General features: G+C 44.9%; 1 protein-coding gene across 1 annotated transcript in view; it reads right to left on the bottom strand.

The window, feature by feature from the left end:
• Window positions 1-26,398, bottom strand: part of akna (AT-hook transcription factor) — a 201,889-nt gene that overhangs the window by 20,943 nt on the left and 154,548 nt on the right. Inside the window, exons 14-18 of the mRNA XM_078226612.1 lie at window positions 23,557-23,660; window positions 19,267-19,511; window positions 16,735-16,885; window positions 15,687-15,839; window positions 13,789-13,901 (exon numbers count right to left, since the gene is read on the bottom strand). Coding sequence (XP_078082738.1) covers window positions 13,789-13,901; window positions 15,687-15,839; window positions 16,735-16,885; window positions 19,267-19,511; window positions 23,557-23,660 — 766 coding nt within the window. The remainder of the gene's footprint in view (window positions 1-13,788; window positions 13,902-15,686; window positions 15,840-16,734; window positions 16,886-19,266; window positions 19,512-23,556; window positions 23,661-26,398) is intronic.

The following is a 26,398-nucleotide window of genomic DNA, read 5'->3' as shown; positions in this document are numbered from 1 at the left end:
GCTCGTGATTCCAAATAAACCTGTTGGACTTTTAACCTGGTGTTGTGAGACTTCTTCCTGTGCCCACCCCAGTCTAACACCGGCATCTTCACATCATGATCACCTCTATCCAAGTCAGACTGCCCAGAATTTAGAAGTTTCAGAGTATGAAACAGGAATATTTACCAGCGATTGTGGTTTGCAGCAGTTCATACAATGCAGCTTGCTGAGGTGAGCAGTGTGAAGTCGATACATCAACTAACCATGTTTGTATGAGGTTGCAATAAGTGCTTTCTGGGTGTTCCTAACTGTGTGCAGAAGTTCTTTAAACACATAACGAAATGGGTAACTCGAAAGGTCCTGCCTTGGGCTACATGGGATTACATAGAATGTACTGCACAAAAGCAGGCCATTCAGCCCAACAGTTCATGCTGGTAGTTATACTCCACCAGCCTACTTCATCTAACCCTATCAATATATAACTCTTCTACTCCTTTCATGCTTCATGTGCTAATTTTGCTTCCTTTTACATACCTCTATGCTACTTGCCTCAAATAGTCTCCGTGATAGTGAGTTCATCTTCTACCCACTCTCTGGGTAAAGAGCTTTCTTTCTCCTAAGTTTCATTTGGATTTATTAGTGAATATTTTATATTTATGGCTCCTAGTTTTGATCTCTAAAGTTAAAGTTTACTTATTAGTCACAAGTAGGCTTACATTAACAGTGCAATGAAGTTATTGTGAAAATTTCCTAGTCGGCGCACATTTGGGTACACGGAGGGAGAATTTAGCATGGCCAATGCACCTAACCAGCTGAACTGTGGGAGGAAACCAGAGCACCCGGAGGAAACCCACGCAGACATGGGGAGAACATGCAGACTCTGCACAGGCAGTAACCCAAGCCGGGAATCGAACCCAGGTACCTGGCGCTGTGAGGCAGCTGTGCTAAGCACTGTGCCATCATACCGCCACAAGTGGAGGCATTTTCTTTTTGCTTACCCTATCAAACCCCTTCGTAGTAAGCTCAAAGCTGAGTAACCCTGATGAAATTAGTTTGATTTTCGAGATTTAAGATTAGGAAGAAAGAAAACACATAAAATTTGTTTGCTTTTATTAGAGAGAAGAAGTTCAGGATGTGGCGTCCAATGATACAGACATTAAGTAACCTGTTCACTTGGACTAACAGCGCGCAATCAGAAGTCAAAGGTCTGGAAACCAATGGCCCTTCACTTGAGACAAAAAGGATTTATATTGCTCACAGAAGAGTGAATGTGTGGAAGTGCCATCCAGCCAAAAGGTTGATGTTGTGCCATTGATTATGCTCGATAAATGTACACTGTGAGGAACTGGATTTTACAGAGTGGTTGGTTCAGTGTTACTGTGTGTCAGGGACAGACTTCTGATCAGGATGAAACAATTGGCCTTAGTCTCCTGGTTTTAGGGGGGGAATAATGTCGACCTAAGTTTCTGCTCCTGTGACCCTGCGAATGTAGGTATGAGAGAAGGTCAAGGACTACTTTGAGCTCATGAACAAATGAGCCACTGACCCTCACTGCCAAACACCTCCCTGCAGGCAATGGATACTGGGTGAGAATACTGGAGGGCACTTGACCAATGGGACTGATCAAACGGACGATGTGAGGAAAGAAATAATGTTCGTGAAAAGAGAGAAATCAACTATTTCCAAAAAGAGCTGGCTATTTATCTGCTTTGGGTGGGATTGAGATTGATAGGTAAAGATAAATAATCCATGGGTAACCATTGGGACTGGGGCCTAGGAAGCATTATCCAGTGAAAAGGTTTGTGAAGTTTTGCAATTTTGCTGGCGACATTAGGAGGTTGGGGATTACTTCTGCAGAACTTCTCCTTTGGCGGTTTTGGGTCCTTAACAGGATGGGTTGGAAGTGGTTTGTGGAACGATTGAGTTTGTGGAGCTAAACTGCTTTTTTAAACTCACTTATGTTTCTTAGATGTCAGCAACATTGTGAAGGCTAAGAGAGTGCAGAGACAATGCCACGGGCGAGTTAAGGGACTGAGACATTGTAGCTTTGAAGTTGCAGAATTAGGCCATTCGGCCCATCGAGTCTGGTCAGCCATTTGATCATGGCTGATATGATTCTCAACCCCATTCTCCCGCCTTCTCTACCTTAGAAGTGGCTTCCTGTCAGACGTGTTGTTATGTAGAGGTATAACTCACAACAATACCAGACTTTATGTTTTGACTAGGCCATGGCTTGGAGGGGAACTGAATGTTTATTTTCCATATAAGAAAAAGTACAGGAACAAAGTGGATAATATGGATGCACCGTTAAATTAACTATTGCCCATCCTTTTATAACATACACTGGTTGGAGGCATGTTTCGTGAATTCATTATATTAGCCAAGAAATGTTTAATGTCCATAGACATTTTGAAAATTTCTTCTTACTAATGACACAGACACTTAGAGAGGGATTTTACAGCCTTGCTCGTCCCGAAACCATAAAATCCCGCCCGACGTCAGCAGACCTTTCCATGGTCCACCCCTCGCCCGCTCCGATTCCTGGGGCGGGCGGGATGGTAAAATTCTGGCCTTAGGTGGCCTTCCTATATTTTTTCCTTCTTCCTGAATCTCTAACGCAGCTTTCCTTATTTTCCTTCCTGCACCAACCTTTGGCTGTCAGGTGTCCACAAAGAGCCCCTACCGTTCTCAAGGTTCATCGAGTTTTCCTTTTACTTTCTACACATCGCACCGGGCTAAGTGACAGCAGGGTCAACACTCAACCCATCATATTTACATGAAAAGTATTTGGATGATTTTGTGACAAAAAATAAGGTACAATCAAACATTTCTGCCCGCTCTGACTGACAGTTTGAGCGCCGTTACTAATTTCTCACGTTGGCTGCAATTTTGTCCAAGGAACTGGCCATCTTTTATGACTGGCCAGGCATTACAGGCCAAACAAAAGTGGCACTGAATGTAAGTTGAGGGGGTATTCAGCGAGGAGGGATGGGGAGGGGGATGGGAATGCTTGTGTGAGCCAAAGAATAAGTGTTCATTAAATGTTATTTTGGAAAGTTGAAGACTCAGTTTACTGATTCATTTCCCTAAGAATGAAGCACAAGGCATTATTACAGGGTATTACATGAACTTTATTATCGTGATAAAGGCAAAATTTGCTAGCCTTCAGCATAGTGGGGCAGAAGTTGTCGGTTTTGACAAGCATATTTTCTCGTCAATGTTCACCTCCAAAGCTTTACCAGGAGCTCTTCAGTGTTATCACCAATGTTTCAGCGGAAAGCGGTCGTGGGTGTGTAATATTCTAATGAATTCCCACTGGAAACACTCAGCACTACAATTCTGATTTTGTCCTTTCAAAGTTTGATTGTGCGCAAGGGGAGCACTTTGAACCGGGTAATCTAACGATCGTTGGTACAGCTTGTAGCAGGAGCCGCTTATTGGCACACTGGCTCCGTGTGTTAGTTTAATTTTGGTTTCTATATCATTGGTAACAATAAGCAGAATAAACTGACCAACACCAATGCAGCTAACGGTTGCGAAAAAGGTGGATAGAGTTCTTTTCAGAATATGTGCTAGAGGCAATGATGGTGAATGCACATTTGTGGATGTGTGTGTGTGTGTGTGCGTGCGTGCGTGTGTGTGTATGTGTGTGCATGGGGGGGGTGGCAGTTTCAAGGGTGGATGGTAGTGATTGTTAGGGTGACCTCATGGGCAGTGATGAGTTATATCCTGATTGATACGTGTGTTGATATCAAAAGTAACAATACTCTGGCCTGTGGTGGTAAAAGTTGGGTGCAATGATCCCTAGTGAAGTGCTGATTTTCTGGAAGTACATTTTGAGATCACTATGTACTTCAATGAGTTCTTCCAGCAACTTATTGTTCCTCCTCTGCTCCTCCACGATCTCGCGCCTCAGATCAAGCTTACTCCTGTTCGGATGCAAGGAAGTTTTTGAACAATGAGATTTTCGATTCCCTCCCCCCGTCGCCTTTTTCTGCTTTAGCACTGAACGAGAGTTTGTTTCTTCATCTCTGAATTTGGTGTGTTTCACGCTGTCTTGCCTTCTCTTTTCTGGGACTAACGTCTTTTTAATCTCTTTCTCTGTTTTCTCACTGAGTCGTTGAATAGGATGATGATGTGATGAGGGCCTTTCTGTGTTAGCAACAAAACATTGGATATTAAAAGGTGTGTAAAATTCGGAACCTTTTAAACCCTTACAATGCTAGACGTCGTTGTGCTAGTTTTTACAGAGCTGGAGTTCAATTCACTAAAACTCAATTGATCCCTCAAACATTCATCAAAGTATATATAACCAACAAATTAATTTTCCTCTGTCAAAGGTTTCTGGATGCCAAGCGACACTGAAGGCAAACTTTCAGGCCCTGACTAGCAATACTAACAAGACCAGTCATTCCATTACAGAGAGGAAAGACTTGTGTGTGGCCATTCTCCCTATCACAAGGCAGTGTTACCATGTAAATAGTCAGGAGTTTACAGCCCCCCTCACCCCCAGCTCCAGCGGGATACTAAGGTCCCACCGAAGTAAATGGAAATTTAAATGGTCCGCCGCATCTGCAGGGGGAGACACACCGCGGTCATGTAAAATCCTGACCAATGTTTTCAAGCTAAGGTAAATGGATGGCACAGTGGCACAATGGTTAGCACTGCTGCCTGACAGCGCCCAGGGACCCAGGTTAAATTCCGGCCTTGGATGACTGTGTGGAGTTTGCACATCCTCCTCGTGTCTGTGTGAGTTTCCTCTGGGTGTTCTGATTTCCTTCCACACTCCAAAGATGTGCAGGTTAGGTTGGCGCGGATGGATGGATTCCTGATCGGTAAGGGAATTAAGGGTTATGGGGATCAGGCGGGTAAGTGGTACTGATCCACGTCAGATCAGCCATGATCTTATTGAATGGCGGGGCAGGCTCGAGGGGCTAGATGGCCTACTCCTGCTCCTATTTCTTATGTTCTTATGTTCTTATTAGCAATGCCAATTACCCCTTAGTGTCCAAAGAAGTGTAGGTTAGGTGGATTAGTGGGGTAAGTGTGTGGGATTACTGGATGGACTGTTGTCGGTGCAGACTCGATAGGCTGAATGGCCTCCTTCTGCACTGTAGGGATTTGATGATTCTTCTATTTGAAAGCACTGAAAGATCCAATATGGCAGAGTTTAATGCCCTCTCCTGAGAGAGTTTGGGGGCGGGGATCCTTTCACCTTCCTGCCTCTGACCTGGTTAATTCCAATGAATTCCCACGCACAGGTCTCATCTCATTGCCACTAGGATTCATCTAACTGTGGCTGGGAGATTTGCCATGCACAAAGCCCAAAAAGCAAGCCCTATTGGTGTCGTTTGTGATCCTCTGAGGGGTGGGTGGGTGGGCGGGGGGGCGCGGGGGAGGAAAGGAAATGACCCCCTGTTCGAAGGCACTCAATGCCTGATCCAGGGGCTCAGCATCATGAGTGGGTGGGCTTCCTGCTGAGGGGCACCCCTTTCCACTTGCTGCCTAACCACTCCCCCTGTAATCCCCATCTCACCACCTCCTATCGTCATTATTCACCTGTGACTCCTCAGTAATCCCAGATCTTGAGTGGCTGCAATGCCAGCAGTGACCACGCTCCCCTGGTGGCGCTGCCTGCAATGAAAAGCTGTCTGTCCCTTGAAGGGGTGGGTTCCTTAGTCCCAGGGAGAGCCCGGCATTGCCCAGCCAAGTGCCTGATTGGCATTTAATTTGGCAAGCCTTCCTGAAAGTGAGTATCTGTCACCTCCATTAAAGGGTGGCATGGTGGCACAGTGGTTAGCACTGCTGCCTCAGTGCCAGGGACCTGGGTTCGATTCCTGGCTTGGGTGACTGTGCAAAGTTTGCAATTCTCCCCGTGTCTGCGTGGATTTCCTCCGGGTGCTCTGCTTTCCTCCCACAGTCTGAAAGACATGCTGGTTAGGTGCATTAGCCATGCTCAATTCTCCCTCAATGTACCCAAACAGGCGCCAGAGTGTGGCGACTGGGAGATTTTTACAGGAACTTCACTGCAATGTTAATGTAAGCCTACTTGTGACACGAATAAATAAACTTTAAAACTTTTTACTGTTGATCGTGTCAGAGATAACTGCATTAAAGAAGAACTCATCTCTTTAACAAAACCAGAATTTAGTCGTTGTCTGTTGGGCATAATCTTCTGCCAAGTGTATAGTGAGCATCTGAGTTAAAGTACTGGAGAGCTCCTTGTTTAAGAGAACAAGGGGTGATTGGCATTTCAGTAGCTTGAGAGAGGACAGTGGGAAACAGCAGAAAATCCATCTGCCAGATTGCTGTCCACTTTTTTCATCCTTTCACGGGATGTGGACATCGCTGGATAGGCCAGAATTAATTGCCCATCCCTCATTGCCCTTGGAAAGCTGGTGGTGAACCACCTTCTTGAAGCATTGTAGTCCATGTGGTGTAGGTACACTCATAGTGCTGTTAGGGAGGGAGTTCCTGGATCTTTGACCATGCAGCAGTAAAGGAACGGCGATATATTCCCAAGTCAGGATAATGTGTTGATTGGAGGGGAACTTCCAGGTGGTGGTCACATGCATCTGCTGTCCTTGTCCTTCTCGATGATAGATGTCACTTGTTTGGAAAGTGTTGTCGAAGGAGCTTTGGTGAGTTACTGCCATGCATTCTGTAGATGGTTCACATTGCTACCACAGTGCATCAGTGGTGGAGGGAGTGGATGCTGAAAGTAGTGAAGGCGCGGGGTGGGAGGGGGTGGATTTGCCTTGGATGATGTCAAGCCTCTTGCGTGTTGCTGGAGCTGCACCCATCAATGGAGACTATTACATCACACTCTTGACTTGTACCTGGTGGACAGCCTTTGGGGAGTTAGGAGGAGAGTTATTCGCCACAGAATTCCCAGTATTTGTATGATTGGTTCAGGTTCTGGTCAATGGTAACATTCATGATGTGGGGGATTCAGTGATGATAATGCCATTGAACGTCAAGGGATGATGGTTAGATTCTGTCTTGTGGAAGATGATCGTTGCCTGGCACTTGTGTGGCACAAAAGTTACTTAACTCTCTGTGGCCTCTGTGTGTCCTCATCACAGCTTATATTCCCACGTGGCTTTATGCAATGAAGAGACTCAGAGTAATGTATCTGAGTCATATTTATAGATGGTAAAATATCAAGCCCTAATTGTTGTTCATTTTTTGCCCATTAGCTGCAGGTAATTAATGTAAAATGATTTTGAATGACACGCTGTCTTGTTAATATTAAGTCCTTGGGCGTGATCTTACCAGCCGTTTACGCCACGCTCCCACCTCAGCCAAGTTGAAGAATTTGGAGCCCAGTCAAATCTCTGTTCGCTGCAGTGGGATGGGAAAATCCCATCGACATGAACGGCTGTAACATTCCGGCCCTTGATAGGAATCGTACCCTGGTCTCAGTGGAGCGAGCACAGAATTCAAAAACAGTTGACAACCTGATAATGGTGAAATCTTATGAGCTGATCTATAACTGCTTATATTTCTTATCTTTACTCTCAGTCCCTTTTCTTTTTTACCTCCCAACTGACAGATATTCCTCTGATTAAATGTGAAAGGGTGCAATGGGCGGAATTCTCTGGCCGCGCTGGTCTGAAAGCCGGAAATTCCTGTCCGACTATCAATGGGGTTTCACATTCTCCGCAACGCGCCCGCTAAAATCCCAGTGGCGGGTGGGATGGGAGAATTCCGGCCAATGTGTCTCAGCCCTAGTATTTGGCTCTTTCTCTGCAGACTGCTGTATACACTCAAGATACCAACAGTATTTTTCCCTCCTTTATCCCAGGGAGTAGATTGTGTATTGGGGGCTGTGGGTTTGCTCAGTGTCTTTTAAAAAATATATCTTTTTTCTCGTCAGTTGTTCTGCCTTATCCTCTTGTCCTATTGAGGCTTTATTGCACAGTGCAGTTCCACGTGGGTGTTGCTTGGCTACATGTACCTCCTCCAAGAGGCTATTGTTTAGGTGTGAGGCCAGTGAGAGTTGTTGACAGTTTATTCGACTATAAGGTGCGTCAAAGCCAATTCAGATCAGAAGTAGGAGCCCCGTTACCTTTGGACCACAGATAAAGTAGTTGAATGCCGTGTTTAAAGGATGATCTTTATATAAATAAATAACAAAGTGTAACAAGAACAGTAACTCAGCAGAACAGTAATAACTATTGAATCCGGGGATGAAAGGGTTGACGTATGAGGAGAGATTGAACAGTTTGTACTCGCTGGAGTCTAGAAGGATGAGAGGGGATCTGATCAAGGTATATAAAATTTTAAAAGGGATTGATAAAGTAAATGTAGACCAAATGTTTCCCCTTATGGGGCAATCCAGGACAAGAGGTCACAGGTGTAGGTTGAGAGGCAGTAGATTTAACACTGAGATGAGGAGGAACTACTTCTCGCAGAGGGTGGTGAATTTGTGAAACTCGCTGCCCCATAGCGTGGTGGAGTCTGAATCATTGAACGGTTTCAAGAAGGAGATAGATATATTTCTAATAAAAAGGGATAAGGGGATATGAGGAACAGGTGGGGAGGTGGATTTGAGACCAGGGAGAGAACAGCCATGATCTGATTGAATGGCGGAGCAGGCTCGATTTACCTACTTCAGTTCCTAATTCCTATGTTCCTGAAACAGGAGCACTAGTAAAACATGTCTTGCTTGCAGACTGAAAAGCCCTCTAAAACCTGCACATACCCAGAACACCCAACAGAAGCCAGTAACACAATAACAGAGGCAGAAAGGCTTATAGGAATACGCTGTACTCAAAATAACACTGTAAACACCTGGCTTCCCTAACATAGAAAGACTCACATTCCAGCCATTATCTTGCAATTGTCTCTCTGTCTATATATGCCGTGTTTGTGAACCCACCTCTTCACTCACCTGATGAAGGAGCAGCACTCCGAAAGCTCGTGATTCCAAATAAAGCCTGTTGGACTTTAAACTGGAGTTGTGAGAATTCTTACAGAATGACAGAGACTAATTCGAATGTCCAACAACCTGCACCCAGACTAAGATCATCTAACTCTGAGACGAGGGATTGAACAGGGAAACTTCTTGGTCTGTAAGATCAATTTCTTAGCCAATAAACTTTCTGATCCATCCAGGAAGCCCAACAATTCTTGTTAAAATACGTTTCAAAGTCCTGAAGGTTAATTGGTTTTTGACTTGCAAGTATCTGTCCTCCTCTCTCCTCTTCCAGCATTGACTCAAACATCATTGTCGCAGGATTCAGCAACTTTCTCAAACTCATTTATAGCGACAGTCTGGCCTGCTTTTCTAAAACTTCTGCATTAAGTTGAATCAAGATAAGATTTGATTGAATCTGTTACTCCGCAGGTTGGCTTGCCGCTTGTAGGCTAAAGCAGTTCAGCAAAGTCAGACCTGGCTTTGTCTCGGTCTAGTATTTCCATTTACCATTGGGAAGATTGAGAAAAGGTGTGTGGGAAAGACACTCTTGAATGTGAAATGCACAAGCTGCTTTCAGGAGTGACAAGCACCTGAGAGAACGGCGGCTGAAATCCAGCCTGAGCACAATGGCGGGTTTCTGGAATTGGGGCGTGAACATGTTTCTCAGGGAAATGGACGTTGCTGTGGCTGTTTAAGTCAGTCACAGTATCAGCATCAGACATCCTGCAACCAGCTTGCCCGACCAACCACCGACCCTGGGTGTGATAATTCATAAGTTCATAAGATATCGGAGCAGAATTAGGCCATTCGGCCCATCGTCTCTGCTCCGCCATTCCATCATGGCTCATATGTTCCACATCCCCATTTTCCTGCCTTCTCCCCGTAACCCTTCAACCCATGACCAATTAAAAATCTGTCGAACTCCTTTTTAAATTTACTCACTGTCCCAGCATCCACGCACTTTGGGGTAGCGAATTCCACAGATTCACAATCCTTTCGGAGAAGTAGTTTCTCCTCAACTCTGTTTTAATTTGATACCCCTTATCCTAAGACTATGATCTCTCATCCTAGAATGCCCCACAAGAGGAAGCATCCGCTCCGTGTCTACTTTATCCATATCTTTTATCATCTTGAATACCTCAATTTGATCTCCCCTCATTCTTCTAAATTCCAGAGAGCATTGGCCTAAACTGTTCAATCTCTCTTCATATGACAAACCCCTCATCTCTGGAATCAATCGAGTGAACCTCCTCTGAACTGCCTCCAATGCCACTACATCTTTCCTCAAATACAGGGACCAAAACTATGCAAAATACCCTAAGTGCGGTCTCACCAATGCCTTGTAAAGTTGCAACAATACTTCCTTATCTTTATATTCTATTCCTTTAGCTATAAATACAAACATTCCATTCACTTTATTATCTGCTGTACCTGCGTGCTAGTTTTCTGTGACTCATGAACAAGGACACCCAGATCCCTCTGCACTGGGACAGAACAGTGCTGTGAACACAAGTCTTTCATTTACGCAAGTAAGCCACTGTGCAGTTTCACCCTTTCAAGGCTTATCAGCCTGTCAACTTCACACAGCAGTGAATCCCAACTGTGCTCTCGCCTTGTTGACCGGTGTGAGTTTCATACAGCTCAGGATATCCATGTACCGGCTCTTAAAGCCGGAATGCTGAATTAGTTGTCTCTTAGTGTGTTTGCATAAGAGGCCCACCGGGCAGGATTTCCCACTCTGCCCAGCCCCGTCTGGAGTGTGTTTTGCAGCGGCAGAGGTGGCCCGCCATTACCTGGCGTGGGATCCTCTGGTCCTGTTGCTGTCAACGGAGTTTCTTGTTGCTCACCCCCTCCTCAGCCAGGAAACCTGTGGTGGGGAGGGGGAGCGTGGGTGGGGGGGTGGGGGTCATCACCATTGGCGGGACCAGATGATCCCGCCAGCAGGAACAGCTGTAAAATCCCACCCTAATACCTTCAGAGGTGTGTCCCAAATGCTGCCAAACATTCCCTGGATCATGTTGGGTTTTCAGCAGGTTAAGCATATTTTGGGGATTTAACCCGCACCTCAATCCTCCCTCCCCCGACCCTACCCTGCCAGTTAAAATGCTGCCGAACATCTACGACTTTGCCAAAAGTAAAGCTACCCCACAGGTCCATTCATGGAGCACAGTTCTCCTGAGCTCTGCATCATAACTGTGACAACTGACTCAAGAACAGCTCCTTCCCTGCTGCCATCAGACTTTTGAATGGACCTATCATATATTAAGCTGATCTTTCTCTACACCCTAGCTATGACTGTATCACTACATTTGCACCCTCCTTTCTTTCTCTCTTATGTACTCTATGAATGGTATGCTTTATCTGTATAACGCGCAAGAAACAATACTTTTCACTGTCTCCGAATACATGTGACAACAATAAACTAAATCAAATCAAATCAATCAAAGGATTACATTAACCAAAGTGAACATCACAATGCTCCTAATCGTTCCAAAACCTTTCCTTGAACACTCCAATAATGCAATTGAGAAAACATACATATACCAATTAAGTAAGGAAAGTGTTGGATACCATAGCACTGCACAGTGGGGAGGCGATAGCCCAGTGGTATTATCGCTAGACTATTAATCCAGAAACTCAGCTAATGTTCTGGGGACCCGGGTTCAAATCCCATCACAGCAGGGGGTGGAATTTGAGTTCAATAAAGAATATCTTGAATTAAGAATCTACTGATGACCATGACACCATTGTCGATTGTCGGAAAAAACCATCTGGTTCACTAATGTCGTTTGGGGAAGGAAATCCTTACCTGATCTGGCCTACACATGACCTACATCTGGCCTACCTAGCAAGGTGGTTGACTCTCAACTGCCCTTGGGCAACTAGGGATGGGCAATAAATGCTGGTCAGTGCGTGACGCCCATGTCCCATGAATGAATTTTTAAAAAATCATCCCAAGCAGGGAGTTTTTAATTGTTAATATAATTCATTTCGGTGCTGCAGACATGCATTCAAAGATACAAAAAACAGCTAGATACAAGGTACAAAAATGGGCGGCACAGTGGTTGGCATTGCTGCCTGACAGCGCCAGGGACCAGAGCTCGATTCCCGGCTTGGGTCACTGTCTGTGTGGAGTTTACACATTCCTCCGTGGGCTCTGGCTTCCTCCCACAGTCCAAAGACGTGCTGGTTAGGTGCATTGGCCGTGCTAAATTCTTCCTCCGTGTACCCGAACAGGCGTCAGAGTGTGGCGACTAGGGGGTTTTCACAGTAACTTCATTGCAGTGTTAATGTAAGATATTTGTGACTAATAAACAAATTTTAACTTTACTTTAAAAAAAAATACACTCTTAGCTTCAGTCAGGGGAAATTAAAGAAAAACAAATAGTCTAAAAAATCTCATTAAACACCAGAAATACTTTGGGCCTCCTGTGTACAAGGCTTTCTGCATAAATGTGTGTTCAATCAGAATGGGTTTAAACATAGACATTCTCTGCTCGTTTGCATGGATGAGGTTATGTTAATGAATGTCTGAGAGCTTTGGACAATATTTCACTCAATCGGTATAAAATATATGAATAAATTTGATTTTGCAGTTTTTGATTTTGCCCGGTCTTCACAATTCAGCTTTACACCAGCCTAATACTTGTGTGTCTGGGGCACTCTTGCAGCCAGAAGAATTCCATGTCCAGTTGTTTAAGCTGTGATCATGAGTTCCCTAGTCGGGTGAACACAGTTTCATCACAGGAGCTGCTTCCTCTTACAGAAGGTAAGATTCTCCCCAGCATGAGTAGCTAGCACTCTGTCCCATATTTGACTACAATCATTTTGTTCACCTACAACATCAGGAGTAACACAACCTGTTACATCCAATGGTTGATGACCGGAATGCCCACCATACCTAACTTAACTTATCTGGAATTAAGAATTTACTGATGACCAGGAAACCATTGCCGATTGTCGGAAAAACCCATCTGGTGTACTAATGCTCTATGGGGAAGGAAATCTGCCGTCCTTACCAGGTCTGGCCTACATGTGGTTGGTTCTCAGTTGCCCTCTGAGCAAGTGCAACTAGGGATGGGCAATAAATGCTGGCCAGCCAGCGATGCCCATGTCCCATGAATGAATTAAAAAAATTAATGAAGTGAGCCACAAACACTCAACTTCAATTTTTTAAGTTGCGTCTAAACTTGGTGCACAACAGCCCTAATTTGTACTTTAGGACCCTGCCTCTGGCACTCGCCGGAAAGTGCTTTGCAAGACAATACTTGATCCCTTTGATCAGGTGAGTACTTTCATGTAGATAAATGCCTCGCAGCCATGTGACACCAATCAAACATCAGCTACATGGCAAGCGAATAACTCAGGGAAATCTGCCGTCCTTACCTGGTCTGGCATACGTGTGACTCCAGAGCCACAGCAATGTGGATGACTCTCAACTGCCCCCTGAAATGGCCTAGCAAGCCACGCAGTTATATCAGTCGCTACAAAGTCAATTCAAGGGCAACTAGGGATGGCTGAGAAATGCTGGCCAGCCAGTGACGCCCACATCCCATGAATGAATAAAAAAACATATCAAGAGCCAGGATATATACATACAAAAATACAATGATCCATGAACAACTTAAATACAAATATGATAATGAGGTGGGAAAAGCTTATTAATGTTTAATGCATTATAAGTGACACCTTTGCATTTGATACCTATGGTATGGTTAGGGCCATTTGCCCAATGTAGGTGGGTGATCCATAATGAATGTGGATGGTGTAGGTGGTGAGAGTTGGAACACCAAAACTTTACATCTGGCTAATGGGGAAATGTAAAGGTGTTTCAGGGTGAAGTGGACACTGAATTTATCTTGTTAAAATTCTTTGTGCTCACTTACTTATTTCTAGTTCCGATTTGTGTTGTGGGAAGAATTTTGAGCCGCTGCAACTTGCTGGGGATTTGTTCCAAATCTGGCCCTCCGTCTTTTCCAGATGTTTCTGTATATGTTTCCTTCAAAAAATAAATCAGAATCTTAACTGGAGGAAGTTTCCTTTGTAATTTGAGGGGCAGCATCATAGAATCCCTACAGTGCATAAGGAGGCCATTCGACGCATTGAATCTGCACCAACCCAACATTTTTTAAATCTTACCCAGGCCCTATGCCCATAACCCCATGTATTTACCCTGCTAATCCCATAACCTGCACATCCTGGGACACTAAAGGGCAATTTACCCCCATGGCCAATCCACCTGACCTGCAAATCTTGGGACACCAAGGGGCAATTTAGCATGGCCAATCCATCTAATCTGAACATCTTGGGACACAAAGGAGCAATTTACTATGACCAATCCACCTAACCTGCAAATCTTTGGACTGTGGGAGGAAACCGGAGCACCCGGAGGAAACCTACGCAAGCACGGGGAGAACGTGCAAACTCCACACAGTCACCCAAGGCTGGGACTGAACCTGGGTCCCTGGCGCTGTGAGGCAGCAGTGCTAACCACTGTGCCACCGTGTGACTATCTTGCTGTAATATTCTATGCCCTTATTAATAAAGCGGACAACGTCAGTGCAGGATCAGCTATAATAATCAGGGAGTTCGGAAGGCTGCATTGCCAATAATCGCCTGGAATCTTCTGATTTAGTTAGCTCAGTTCACATGTAAACACATCTCACTGTCATCATCTTGTTTTGAATTTTGCTGAAGTTCATCATCGTTTTGACTTTGGCAAAAGGCTGAGAGAGTGTTTCTTTAAAAAAGAATATAGCACCCTATTATTAATAGGGGCAAAGAGTACAAAAGCAAGGGATTATGCTGAGTGTCAAAACCTCTATTCTTGCTGGCAGCGGGGCAGGTATGGACGTGATCGGAGAATCCCGCTGTCCTCAACAGCAACGAAAGCAAAATATTCCAATAAGCGAATGATCAGAATTTTCTGTTAAGCTGAAAATTCTCCTTATTAAAACAAACTCCATCACATAACTTAAAGTAAGAAAAAGTAAATTTTATTTATCAGTGTCACAAGTAGGCTTACATTAACATTACAATGAAGTCATTGTGAAAATCCCCGAGTCGCCACACTCCAGCGCCTGTTCGGGTACATTGAGTGAGAATTTAGCATGGCCAATGCACCTAACCAGCACGGCTTTCAGACTGTGGGAGGAAACCGGAGCACCCAAAGGAAACCCATGCAGACACGGGGAGAACATGCAGACTGCACACACAGTGACCCAAGCCAGGAATCGAACCCGGATCGCTGGCGCTGTGAGGCAGCAGTGCTAACTGCTAACCATGCCACCCCCTCGCTTCCTACCTGGATAATATTGAGGAAACTAATGGCAAGGTCGAGGGAGGAAGCAAGTTTTCAGGATGAGCAAACTTACTCGAATAAAACTGAACTCAGTTTGACTGGTAAATTAATTGCACCAAACGCAACCTCAAGACATTCTAAAGTGCTTTGTGACCAATGTACTGCAATGAAATGTTGCAGTCAATTTGTGCACAGCACAATCCCACAAACAGCAATGAGGTGATCAGTTTTTGCTGGTATTAGTTCAGAGACAATGCCCGGGATAGTGGGAGACATTGACTGCTGTGCTTTGAAATAGTGCCATGGATTCTTTGATGTTCATCTCAGAGGGCAGATGGGTCCCCAGTTTAACATCTCATGGCAATGTTTTTTCTCAATCCCGATCACTCCATGAAAATGGGGATAGTTAGTATTAACGACAATCAAAACGTCTGTGTCTTTGTAGCACTATTTGTAACTACAGCGAGCATGCAACTTGCTGACCTTCTTGGCGAATGCTGGTGAACAAGATGGCTTTGAGGTTTAGGCATCACTGGTGATGGATTCTCTTCCGAATCTCCTGGAGGCTTATGCAGTGACTCCTCCAAACGCTGTTTGAGTTGGGAGACTTCCATTTGCAAAGCCTGAATCACCTCACTGCAAACACATTATAATACAAATGGTTAAAGGGACGAGGAAAATATCAAACTGGCTTGGACCAGGTCAATTCATTCGCAAAGTAATTGTAATTCAGAATTGTTCAAAGCATATCTTCACACACACTTTTTTTGCCTTTGGGCAATAGTAGAGGAAGTGGTGGGAGGATTCCTGAGCTGATTATCAGCCTATTGAACCATGTTCATATAATATAATAATCCTACAGTGCAGAAGGAGGCCATTTGGCCCGTCAAGTCTACACCGACCACAATCCCACCCAGGACCTGCCACCATAACACCATGCATTTACCCTAGCTAGTCCCCTGACACTAAGGGGCAATTTAGCATGGCCAATCCACCTAACATGCACATCTTTGGACTGTGGGAGGACTAGAGAACCCGGAGGAAACCCACGCAGACACGGGGAGAATGTGCAAGCTCCATACAGAAGCCGGAAATCGAACCCGGGTCCCTAGCGCTGTGAGGCAGCAGTGCTAACCACTGTACCACAATGCCGTGTTCTGAGTGCTCTCTCCGTGGCCAACAAGTCCTGACGTTGGACTTGAACCCAAAGCTGCTGCTCCAGAAGTAGTGATGCTACCACTGTGCCGCAAGACATACTATTCAGAACTTAACTTGAGGAGATGGATAGCTTTTAGCTAATTGGCTAAACCAACAGGGTACTCCACAGACATCAGTTAAGTTAAATGGCAAATCCATTCCAAATGCCAAATTGAATGTTAGTCATTTGAGGCCAGTGTTTATGCATGGGAAGGCAAACCTGTTGCTGGTGCCACATCAAATCATGAATTAACTTCTGATGGGTTCCTCTTTAGTTCCACAGAAGTGCAACTTATATGTTTCAAAATGCAATGAGATTCGTATCAATACTCACTCTCTAGCTGAGTGAATACTCAAAGGACTGGAGCTGTAGTGGACTTTAGGGTTGAATGTTAAAGGTGACGAGGTTAGAGATGAGCGCCGGTACTCCTGCTTGACATAGACATTGCGGCTGGTTTGAACATCTGGTTCGGACTCAGTACGGCCTTAAATAAAGTAAGGACACATCTTCTCAGGTTTGTTTCATTTCTCAAAGGCACAACTTCAGAATACAATAAAAATGACCATTGTGAAAAAAAGCAATTTCAATTTCTTTCTCAGTTTTAACATTTCTTTATTAGTCACAAGTAGCCTTACATTAACACTGCAGTGAAGTTACTGTGAAAATCCCCTAGACGCCACACTCCGGAGCCTGTTAGCATGGCCAATGGACCTAATTTTTCGGACTGTGGGAGGAAACCAGAGCAGCGGGAGGAAACCCATGCAGACACGGGGAGAATGTGCAAACTCCACACAGACAGTGACCCAAGTCAGGAATCAAACCCAGGTCCCTGGTGCTGTGAGGCAGCAGTGCTAACCACTGTGTCACCGTGCCATCCAATGCACTTTAACACAAATGTCATAACAAGATCCCTTTTTGTACCAGATTGTGGCACTCATTTATTTCTTTTGCCATTTGTCTTTCGGTCCTTGCATAAGGTCATCAATTTATCTGAAACTTAGGGCAATTCTCCACTCTATACACCCACCTGAATGCAGCTGGGGTGAGGCCACCTTAAATAAGAACATAAGAACTAGGAGCAGGAGGAGGCAATTCAGGCCCTCGAGCCTGCTCCCCCATTCAATATGATCATGGCTGATCCAATCTCAGCCGCACCTCCGCCTTCCTGCCCACTCCTCATAACCCTTCATCCCCCTATTCATTAAAAACCTATCTATCTCCTGCTTAAATTTGTTTAGTGTTCCAGCGTCCACTGTACTCTGGAATTCCACCCATTCACCACCCTTTGAGTGAAGTAATTCCTCCTCATTTCTGTTTTAAATCTGCCACCCCTTAGTCTAAGACTATGGCCTCACATTCCTCAATGTCCAACAAGATGAAACATCTGCTCTACATCTTACCCTGTTAATCCCCTTTAACATCTTATATACCTCAATTAGATCTCCTCTCATTCTTCTAGACTCCAGCGAGTATCGGCCTAAACTGCTCAATCTCTTTTCATAAGACAAGTCCTTGATCCCTGGAGTCAATCTGGTGACCCTTCTCTGAACTGCCTCTAATGCATTTACGTCCTTCCTGAAGTAAGGGGACCGAAACTGTGCTCAGTACTCCAGACGTGGTCTGACCAATGCCCTATACAGTTGCAACAACACTTCCATACTTTTATAACTCTATTCCATTAGCAATGAATGCCAAAATTCCATTGGCCTCTCTTATTACGTGCTGCACCTGCATACTAACTGCTCCTACGTTTAATGATCTAAGACATTCTAGATTTCCCCATGGCTGGCCAGCACAATGGTTCACTTATATGTAAAGTGTTCTCTCTTAAGATGTCCCCTGTTTGAAAGCTTAGATGTGGAGATGCCGGTGTTGGACTGAGGTAAACACAGTAAGAAGTTTAACAACACCAGGTTAAAGTCCAACAGGTTTATTTGGTAGCAAATGCCACTAATTGGTTTATTTGGTAGCAAATGCCATTTGCGACCAAATAAACCAATTAGTGGCATTTGCTACCAAATAAACCTGTTGGACTTTAACCTGGTGTTGTTAAACTTCTTACTGTGAAAGCTTAGAACCATCGAATCCCCACAGTGCAGAAGGAAGCCATTCAGCCCAGTGAGTCTGCACTGACTCTCCGAAAGAATATCTTACCCACATTTACCATGGCCAATCCACCTAACCGCCACTTGAGATACTAAGGGGCAATTTAGCATGGCCAATCCACCTAACCTGCACATCTTTGGATTGTGGGAGGAAACCGGAGAACCTGGAGGAAACCCACGCAGACACGGAGAGAACATACAAACTTCACATAGACAGTCACCCGAGGCCAGAATTGAACCCGGGTTCCTGGCGCTGTGAGGCCGCAGTGCTAATCACTATGCCACCGTGCTGCCATTCCTGCTCCATTTTATTGAGTTTTGGATGGATTTATTTCTGTTATGAAAATTTCATGGCTGGATAAGGCAAGCATAGGCTCCTTTCAGTTCAGTGGATGCTTCCATTCAAATCTCAGCCATTTTATCCTGCCTCCTTACAACTTTTCCATTCCCTAATTTGCACACTACTTCCCCAAAACAGAGCAGGCAACTTGGAGCCCGGACTTCTGATGCTTCGAGAGCAGATATCAGAAGGTCTGTAAAAGTAGAATAGGTCAACTGGCCCTCTTTTCTTTTCTCTTCCTCTGTGAATGCATCTCTCCTTTGCTTGGTAGCATCCAGGAGACCTGCATGAAATCGAGGTCAGTCTCAGTGTCAAAGCAAGGGTGAATGGCTGCATCCCTCTACTTGGTGAAACCCACTGTCTGGCTGGCTGTTCTACATCAACTCACTTTGTTATCAACTCTAGAAAGGTTCTACTTACTAACAAAGGTCTCCTGTTCAAACTCACTCATTACGCTGCCTGCCCAGTGCTGAGGTGAGCTCGTACGGGAAGGATCTACTTGCACAACACTGTCCCGCCTCATGGTGTGGCTCTGTCTTACTGTCGCAGGGTCCTCACGTTCTGTCATGCCTCTCCGATGAATCTCCTGAGATCTCAAGGCCCGTTTAGTGCGCACATCATCCCAACAAGGAGATTTTAGCAAAGTCTCCCTTTGGCTTTGGAATCTGTGATTGAAAGAAAGTATGGATTGGAAGTTAACCAGCTTTCAGAAGTTCTGTTGTCCTCTCGGCTTAACTGAGTGAATTTGGGGAACTATGAGACACAATGAGGGGAATTTCCCTATCCCACTTGCTACGGGAATCGTATGCAAAAGTCCGTTGACCTCGGGTGGATTTTCCAATTTTGGAACGAGCGTGGTTGGAAAAACTGGTGAACAAGAGTTACAATCTGCTACTGCCAAATTAACAGCACCAAGTACTTCCACTTTTAAAAATTCATTCATGGGGTGTTAGCATCCATGTTTGTTCTGAGGAACACTCCTCTCCCATGTTTCAGCAGCCCTAATATCACATTGTATAACTGAACTACACAAAAGACAGTAGCATATAAGACCATAAGATATAGGAGCAGAATTAGGCCATTCGGCCCATCGAGTTTGCTCTGCCATTTGATCATGGCTGATAAGTTTCTCAACCCCATTCTCCTGCCTTTTCCCCATAACCTTTGATCCCCTTACCAACCAAGAACCTATCTATCTCTGTCTTAAATACACTCAATGATCTGGCCTCCACAGCCTTCTGTGGCAAACAGTTCCATAAATTCATCAGCCTCTGGCTGAAGAAATATGTGGTGTACACTTTTTGAGGAACATTTCAAAAGGAACTCGTAACCAGTCCAGCAAAAAGGATTAAAAGTAAATGTCGATGTGATGCCCTTTTCATCAAAATTGTGGCTTTATCGGTTTTAGTGTGCTTGTGCTCCAGGTACTTTGAGGATTAATTAATGGAATTACAAGTTGTATCCAAATTCAACCAGACACAATAACCTCTGGGCTGGATTTATAGGCTCCTGCCATTAGTTGGCACTCGGAGGAAAATCGCACTGAGACGACTGTTTTTCAAATGGTGACCCACATTTGAACCTGACAGCGCGGTTCAGAAGCCCCAAGAGAAATCCCAGCTTCTGTCTCTCTCTTTCCCTTTCCCCGTGGATGCCGCTTGATCTGTCGAGTGTTTCCTGCACCCACTGTGCTTTATTTTTCATATCAGCTTTCTCAGATAGCCTGTGAAGAGATCTTGCACACAATCTGAATATTAGCAGAAAACTGTTCTTTGAATGGCTTTTTATCTGTTCTGGAGATTGACTGGCTGGATTACAAGGCAAACAGAGGTTCCCATTCAGTGCAGTGGATGCTTCCATTGAAGGACCCAAATCCCCCATCAATTTCAAATCTTCAGTATTTCAGCACTTAAAGTTGAACCTGGCTTAGAATCATAGAAACCCTACAGTACAGAAGTAGGCCATTCAGGCCCTCGAGTGTGCGCCGTCAACAATCCTGTCTGGGCCCTATTCCCGTAACCCCATGTATTTACCCTGCTAACCCCCCCTGGCTCTTAGGGGCAATTTAGCATGGCCAATTCACCTAACCTGCACATCTTTCAGACTGTGGGAGGAAACCGGAGTACCCGGAGGAAACCCATGCAGACACGGGGAGAACGTGCAAACTTCACACAGACAGTCACCCGAGGTCGGAATTGAACCTGGGTCCCTGGCGCTGTGAGGCAGCAGTGCTAACCACTGTGCTACCATGTCACCAGGTGCATAAATGCATGAAGCGGAGTGGCAAGCTGGATTTGCTTTCTCAGCACGGACTCCAGTCACAAAATGCTTGATCATCCTTCACCTTGAGGGGAGAATAGGACTCAGTGTGAGTTAGGACAGAGGCAGCAGGGTGTTAGAGGTCCTTAAGTTTTTTGAATTTTTTCTTGTGATTGGGTCTCACTGGAAGGACCTACGTTTGTTGCCCATCCCCAATTGGCCCTGAGAGGGTGAGAAGTTGAGCTTCCTTCTTGAACTGCTACAGCCCATCTGATGTAGGTACACCCATAGTGCTGCTAGGAAGGAAGCTGCAGGATTTTGACCCAGCAACAATGAAGTATCGGTGATGTATTTCCGAGTCAGGATGGTATATAGCTCAGAGCATATGATGGTGTTTGTATTGGTCTGTCGCCCTTGTCCTTCAAGGTGGTAAAGGTCATGGTTTTGGAGGCTTGGTGAATTACTGCAGTGCATCTTGTAGATGATACACACAGCTGCTGATCAAATGGGCCGCTCTGTCTTGGGTGTTATTGAGCTCCTTGAGAGTTTTTGGAGCTGCACTAATTCGGGCAAGTGGGGAGTATTCCATCACACTCCTGACTTGTGCCTTGTAGATGATGGACAGGCTTTTGGGGAGTCAGAAGGTAAATTACTCACCACAGAATTCCCAGTCTCTGATTTATTCTTGTAGCCACCATATTGATATGGCTGATTCAGTTCAGCCAAAGGAAACTTGCAGGCTGTTGATGATGTGGGAGTCAGTGACGGTACTCTTATTCCAACCAAAAAACCCAATTCAAGTTAAATGTAATTCATGGTCCCACAAGGACAAATGAGATCCAAGCTGACAGGATGAGACATTGCACCCCCTCCCGGGCTTGATCTAACGCTTCATCTTAGCCAAAAGGCCGAGATGGCGTTGAAAAAATTGCATCAGGTAAAGTCTCGCTTTAACCTCATTGGCTAGCCTGATCCTTGACTCTACCCTGGCTTAGGCAAACCACCATCATGGGCATCAGCACACCCAAAGGGCATTGGGCTAGCCTAGTCTTAGGTGAGCTACCCTGTTTATCATGGTTTCACCCCTGCCAGGTAAGTATGACGGAAGTGCCATTGAATGTCGAGGGGAGATGGTTAGATTCTCATGTTGGAGATGGTCATTGCCTCACAATGGAGGGCAGATTGTGGGAGTGCAGCCTGTGGTGCATTAGGATAACCAAGTCTGGAGGTAACAAAGGTCTAGCTCAAGGTTTTCAGCAGTGGACTCGAATGCTATTGAGACAAAGTGTGAGGTTATGCACTTTGGAAGGAGGAATGGAGGCAAAGACTATTTGCTAAAAGGGAAAATGCTTAGGAAATCAGAAACGCAAAGGGACTTGGGAATCATTGTTCAAGATTCTCTTAAGGTTAACGTGCAGGTTCAGTCGGCAGTTAGGAAGGCAAATGCAATGTTAGCATTCATGTCCAGAGGGCTAGAATACAAGAGCAGGGATGTGCTTCTGAGGCTGTATAAGGCTCTGGTCAGACTCAATTTGGAGTATTGTGACAATATTTGGGCCACATATCTAAGGAAGGATGCGCTGGCCTTGGAAAGAGTCCAGAGGACGTTCACAAGAATGATCCCTGGAATGAAGAGCTTGTCGTATGAGGAACGGTTGAGGACCCTGGATCTGTACTCATTGGAGTTTAGAAAAATGAGGGGGGATCTTATTGAAACTTACAGGATACTGCGACGCCTGGATAGAGTGGACGTGGAGAGGATGTTTCCACTAGTAGGAACAACTAGAATCAGAAGGTACAACCTCAGGCTAAAGGGTCGATCCTTTAAAACAGAGATGAGGAGGAATTTCTTCAGCCAGAGAGTGGTGAATCTGTGGAACTCTTTGCCGTAGAAGGCTGTGGCGGACAGGTCATTGGGTGTCTTTAAGACAGAGTTAGATAGGTTCTTGATTAATAAGGGGATCGGGGTTATGGGAAAAGGCAGGAGAATGGGGATGAGAAAAATATCAGCCATGATTGAATGGTGGAGCAGACTCGATGGGCTGAGTGGCCTAATTCTGCTCCTATGTCTTATGGTCTTATGGTCCTATGGTCTGTTATGGAGGTGGAAACAGGTGGTCTTGCGATGGCGCCAATATGTGGCTGGCAGCTCAGCTTGGGGTCAAATATAACATCAAGATTGTGAGTAGTCTGATTCAGCCTCAGACACAGAGAGGGATGGAGTCAGTGGCTATGAAATGGAGTTTGTGTTGTTACCAACAATGACTTCAGTCCTCCCAATATTTAGAATTTATACTAAATTAACATATAACATATATTCATTTATTCATATGGATTAAGGATTACAGACTCAGAAGAGTTTGACATTGACACAGGACATGAGAGAGAGAGTCCATTCTGTTGTCCACAACATTTCATTCTGCACAGCAACTGAAGCATTGAGTGTGATACCTGCTCTGAGTGGGTTGGTGCTCTGGAGTCTGAATTGCTGGTGTTAATCTGCTGCTCTCCGACCCCACAAACCCGCTGTCTGTCTCCGGGGAAACGATGCGTTCCTGAAAAAGCAGAACACACCTGTCAAAATGCTGTCAGTGAGGCAAAGATCGGCACAGGCTAAAACATTCCCTGAACAGAGTCCGAGAAAGAACAATAAAAGGTGCCCTGAGAGCGAGGAAAAGAGAATCCAGGAACTCTTCTTCCCCAGTCATTGACAGCCTGGCAGACAGTGGGGTTCCCTCATTAAGAAATGTAGGGACAAGAGCTCCTCCTGGCCACTGAATATTCCTCCCTTCAGTACCGAAAGGGAAGGATTTTGAAAAAAGGTTTAAAGTTACCTACAATACAATTTTAAATTGTATAATTTTGAAGTTATACAGTTCCACCCTTCTTATTAAGCATGTCTGAAATATTGTAAAACCAAACACTTCACGCACACACAAACATGTGTATGCATGTCAACACAGGCAAGCACACGCAGACACATGCATGCACAGGCATGTGTGCACAGAGACATGATTGTGTGCAGACACGAGTGCACCCAGACACATGCATGCAGACACAAGCATACACAGACATGCATGCAGAGACACGGATGCACAGACACGCACACACACATACGCAGATATGTGTGCACACAGACGTGTGCACACAGACATGCACACCAACACACATGCACATAGACAGGTGCACACACATGCGCACACAGACACGTATGTACACAGCCACATGCACATGCAATCCCTGATTTATCTTCCATCTCCACTTTTGAAACCATCCTTAACACCTATCTTTTTGATAAAGGTTTTAGCCAACCCTCTTAATTATCTCCTTTGGCACCACAACCTCTTTCATATGATTTTGCTTTGTTAAATGCCTCGAGGTGTTATTTCTACATCAAAGATGTTGCAGATAAATAAATGGTTACCTGTGACCTGGTGGAGGTGATCAAAGCCAATAGCATTTTTGCAAAGCCAATAGGACCTTTAATTAGTTCTGACAACATGTCACAGACCTGAAACTTTAATGCTGTTTCTCTCGACACAGATGCTGCCAGATCTGCTGCATATTGTCAGCATTTCTCTTGTTATTTTCTTACAATATCACTTCCTCGCTCTAAGTCAGTTATTACATAGAATTATATGGGATAGGCAGCACAGAAACAGGCCATTCAGTCCAGCTGGTACAGGCCAGCTTTTATGCTCCACTTGAGCCTCCTCCTATCATAAGAACTTAAAAACTATGAGCAGGAATAGCAATTCAGCCCCTGAAGCTTGCTCTGCCATGCAATATGGTCGTGGCTGATCATATCCGTGCTGCATCTCCACCATTCCCCATAACCTTTCATCCCGTTACTAATTAAAAACCTATCTATCTCCTCCTCAAAGTTAATTAGTGTTCTGGCATCCACAGCACTCTGGGGTAGAGAATTCCACAGATTCACAACCTTCAAGAGTGAAATAATTCTTCCTTGGTTCTGTTTTAAGTCTGCCACCTCTTAGCTGGAAATAATGCCTCTCGTTCTACAATGTCCAACAAAGGGGAACATCCGCTCTATATCTACCCTGTCAATGCCTTTTAATGTGTTATATACCTCAATTGGACAAAGAACAAAGAACAAAGAACAATACAGCACAGGAACAGGCCCTTCGGCCCTCCAAGCCCGTGCCGCTCCCTGGTCCAAACTAGACCATTCTTTTGTATCCCTCCATTCCCACTCTGTTCATGTGGCTATCTAGATAAGTCTTAAACGTTCCCAGTGTGTCCGCCTCCACCACCTTGCCCGGCAGCGCATTCCAGGCCCCCACCACCCTCTGTGTAAAATACGTCCTTCTGATATCCATGTTAAACCTCCCCTCCTCACCTTGAACCTACGACCCCTCATAAATGTCACCACCGATCTGGGAAAAAGCTTCCTACCGTTCACCCTATCTATGCCTTTCATAATTTTATACACCTCTATTAGGTCACCCCTCATCCTCCATCTTTCCAGTGAGAACAACCCCAGTTTACCCAATCTCTCCTCATAACTAAGCCCTTCCATACCAGGCAACATCCTGGTAAACCTCCTCTGCACTCTCTCTAAAGCCTCCATGTCCTTCTGGTAGTGTGGCAACCAGAACTGGGCGCAGTATTCCAAATGCGGCCGAACCAACGTTCTATACAACCGCAACATCAGACCCCAACTTTTATACTCTATGCCCCGTCCTATAAAGGCAAGCATACCATATGCCTTATTCACTACCTTCTCCACCTGTGATGTCACCTTCAAGGATCTGTGGACTTGCACACCCAGGTCCCTCTGCGTATCTACACCCTTTATGGTTCTGCCATTTATCGTATAGCTCCCCCTTACGTTAGTTCTACCAAAATGCATCATTTCGCATTTATCTGGATTGAACTCCATCTGCCATTTCTTTGCCCAAATTTCCAGCCTATCTATATCCTTCTGTAGCCTCTGACAATGTTCCTCACTATCTGCAAGTCCAGCCATTTTCGTGTCATCCGCAAACTTACTGATCACCCCAGTTACACCTTCTTCCAGATCGTTTATATAAATCACAAACAGCAGAGGTCCCAATGAGACCTCTTCTCATTCTCCTAAACTCCAGCGAATATAGATGTAAACTGTTCAATCTCTCTCCATCTCTCTTCTCTGATCCGCCTCTAATGCATTTATATCCTTCCTCAAATAAGGGGATCAAAACTGTGCACAGTAGCCCAGATGCACTCTTACCAATGCCCTGTACAGTTGCAATAACGCTTCCCTATTTTTATACTCCATTAGCACAATTCC

This window comes from Mustelus asterias, chromosome 13, assembly GCF_964213995.1.
Source record: "Mustelus asterias chromosome 13, sMusAst1.hap1.1, whole genome shotgun sequence".
In the NCBI taxonomy this organism is placed as follows: domain Eukaryota; kingdom Metazoa; phylum Chordata; class Chondrichthyes; order Carcharhiniformes; family Triakidae; genus Mustelus; species Mustelus asterias.
This window is presented reverse-complemented; position numbering and strand designations above follow the sequence as displayed.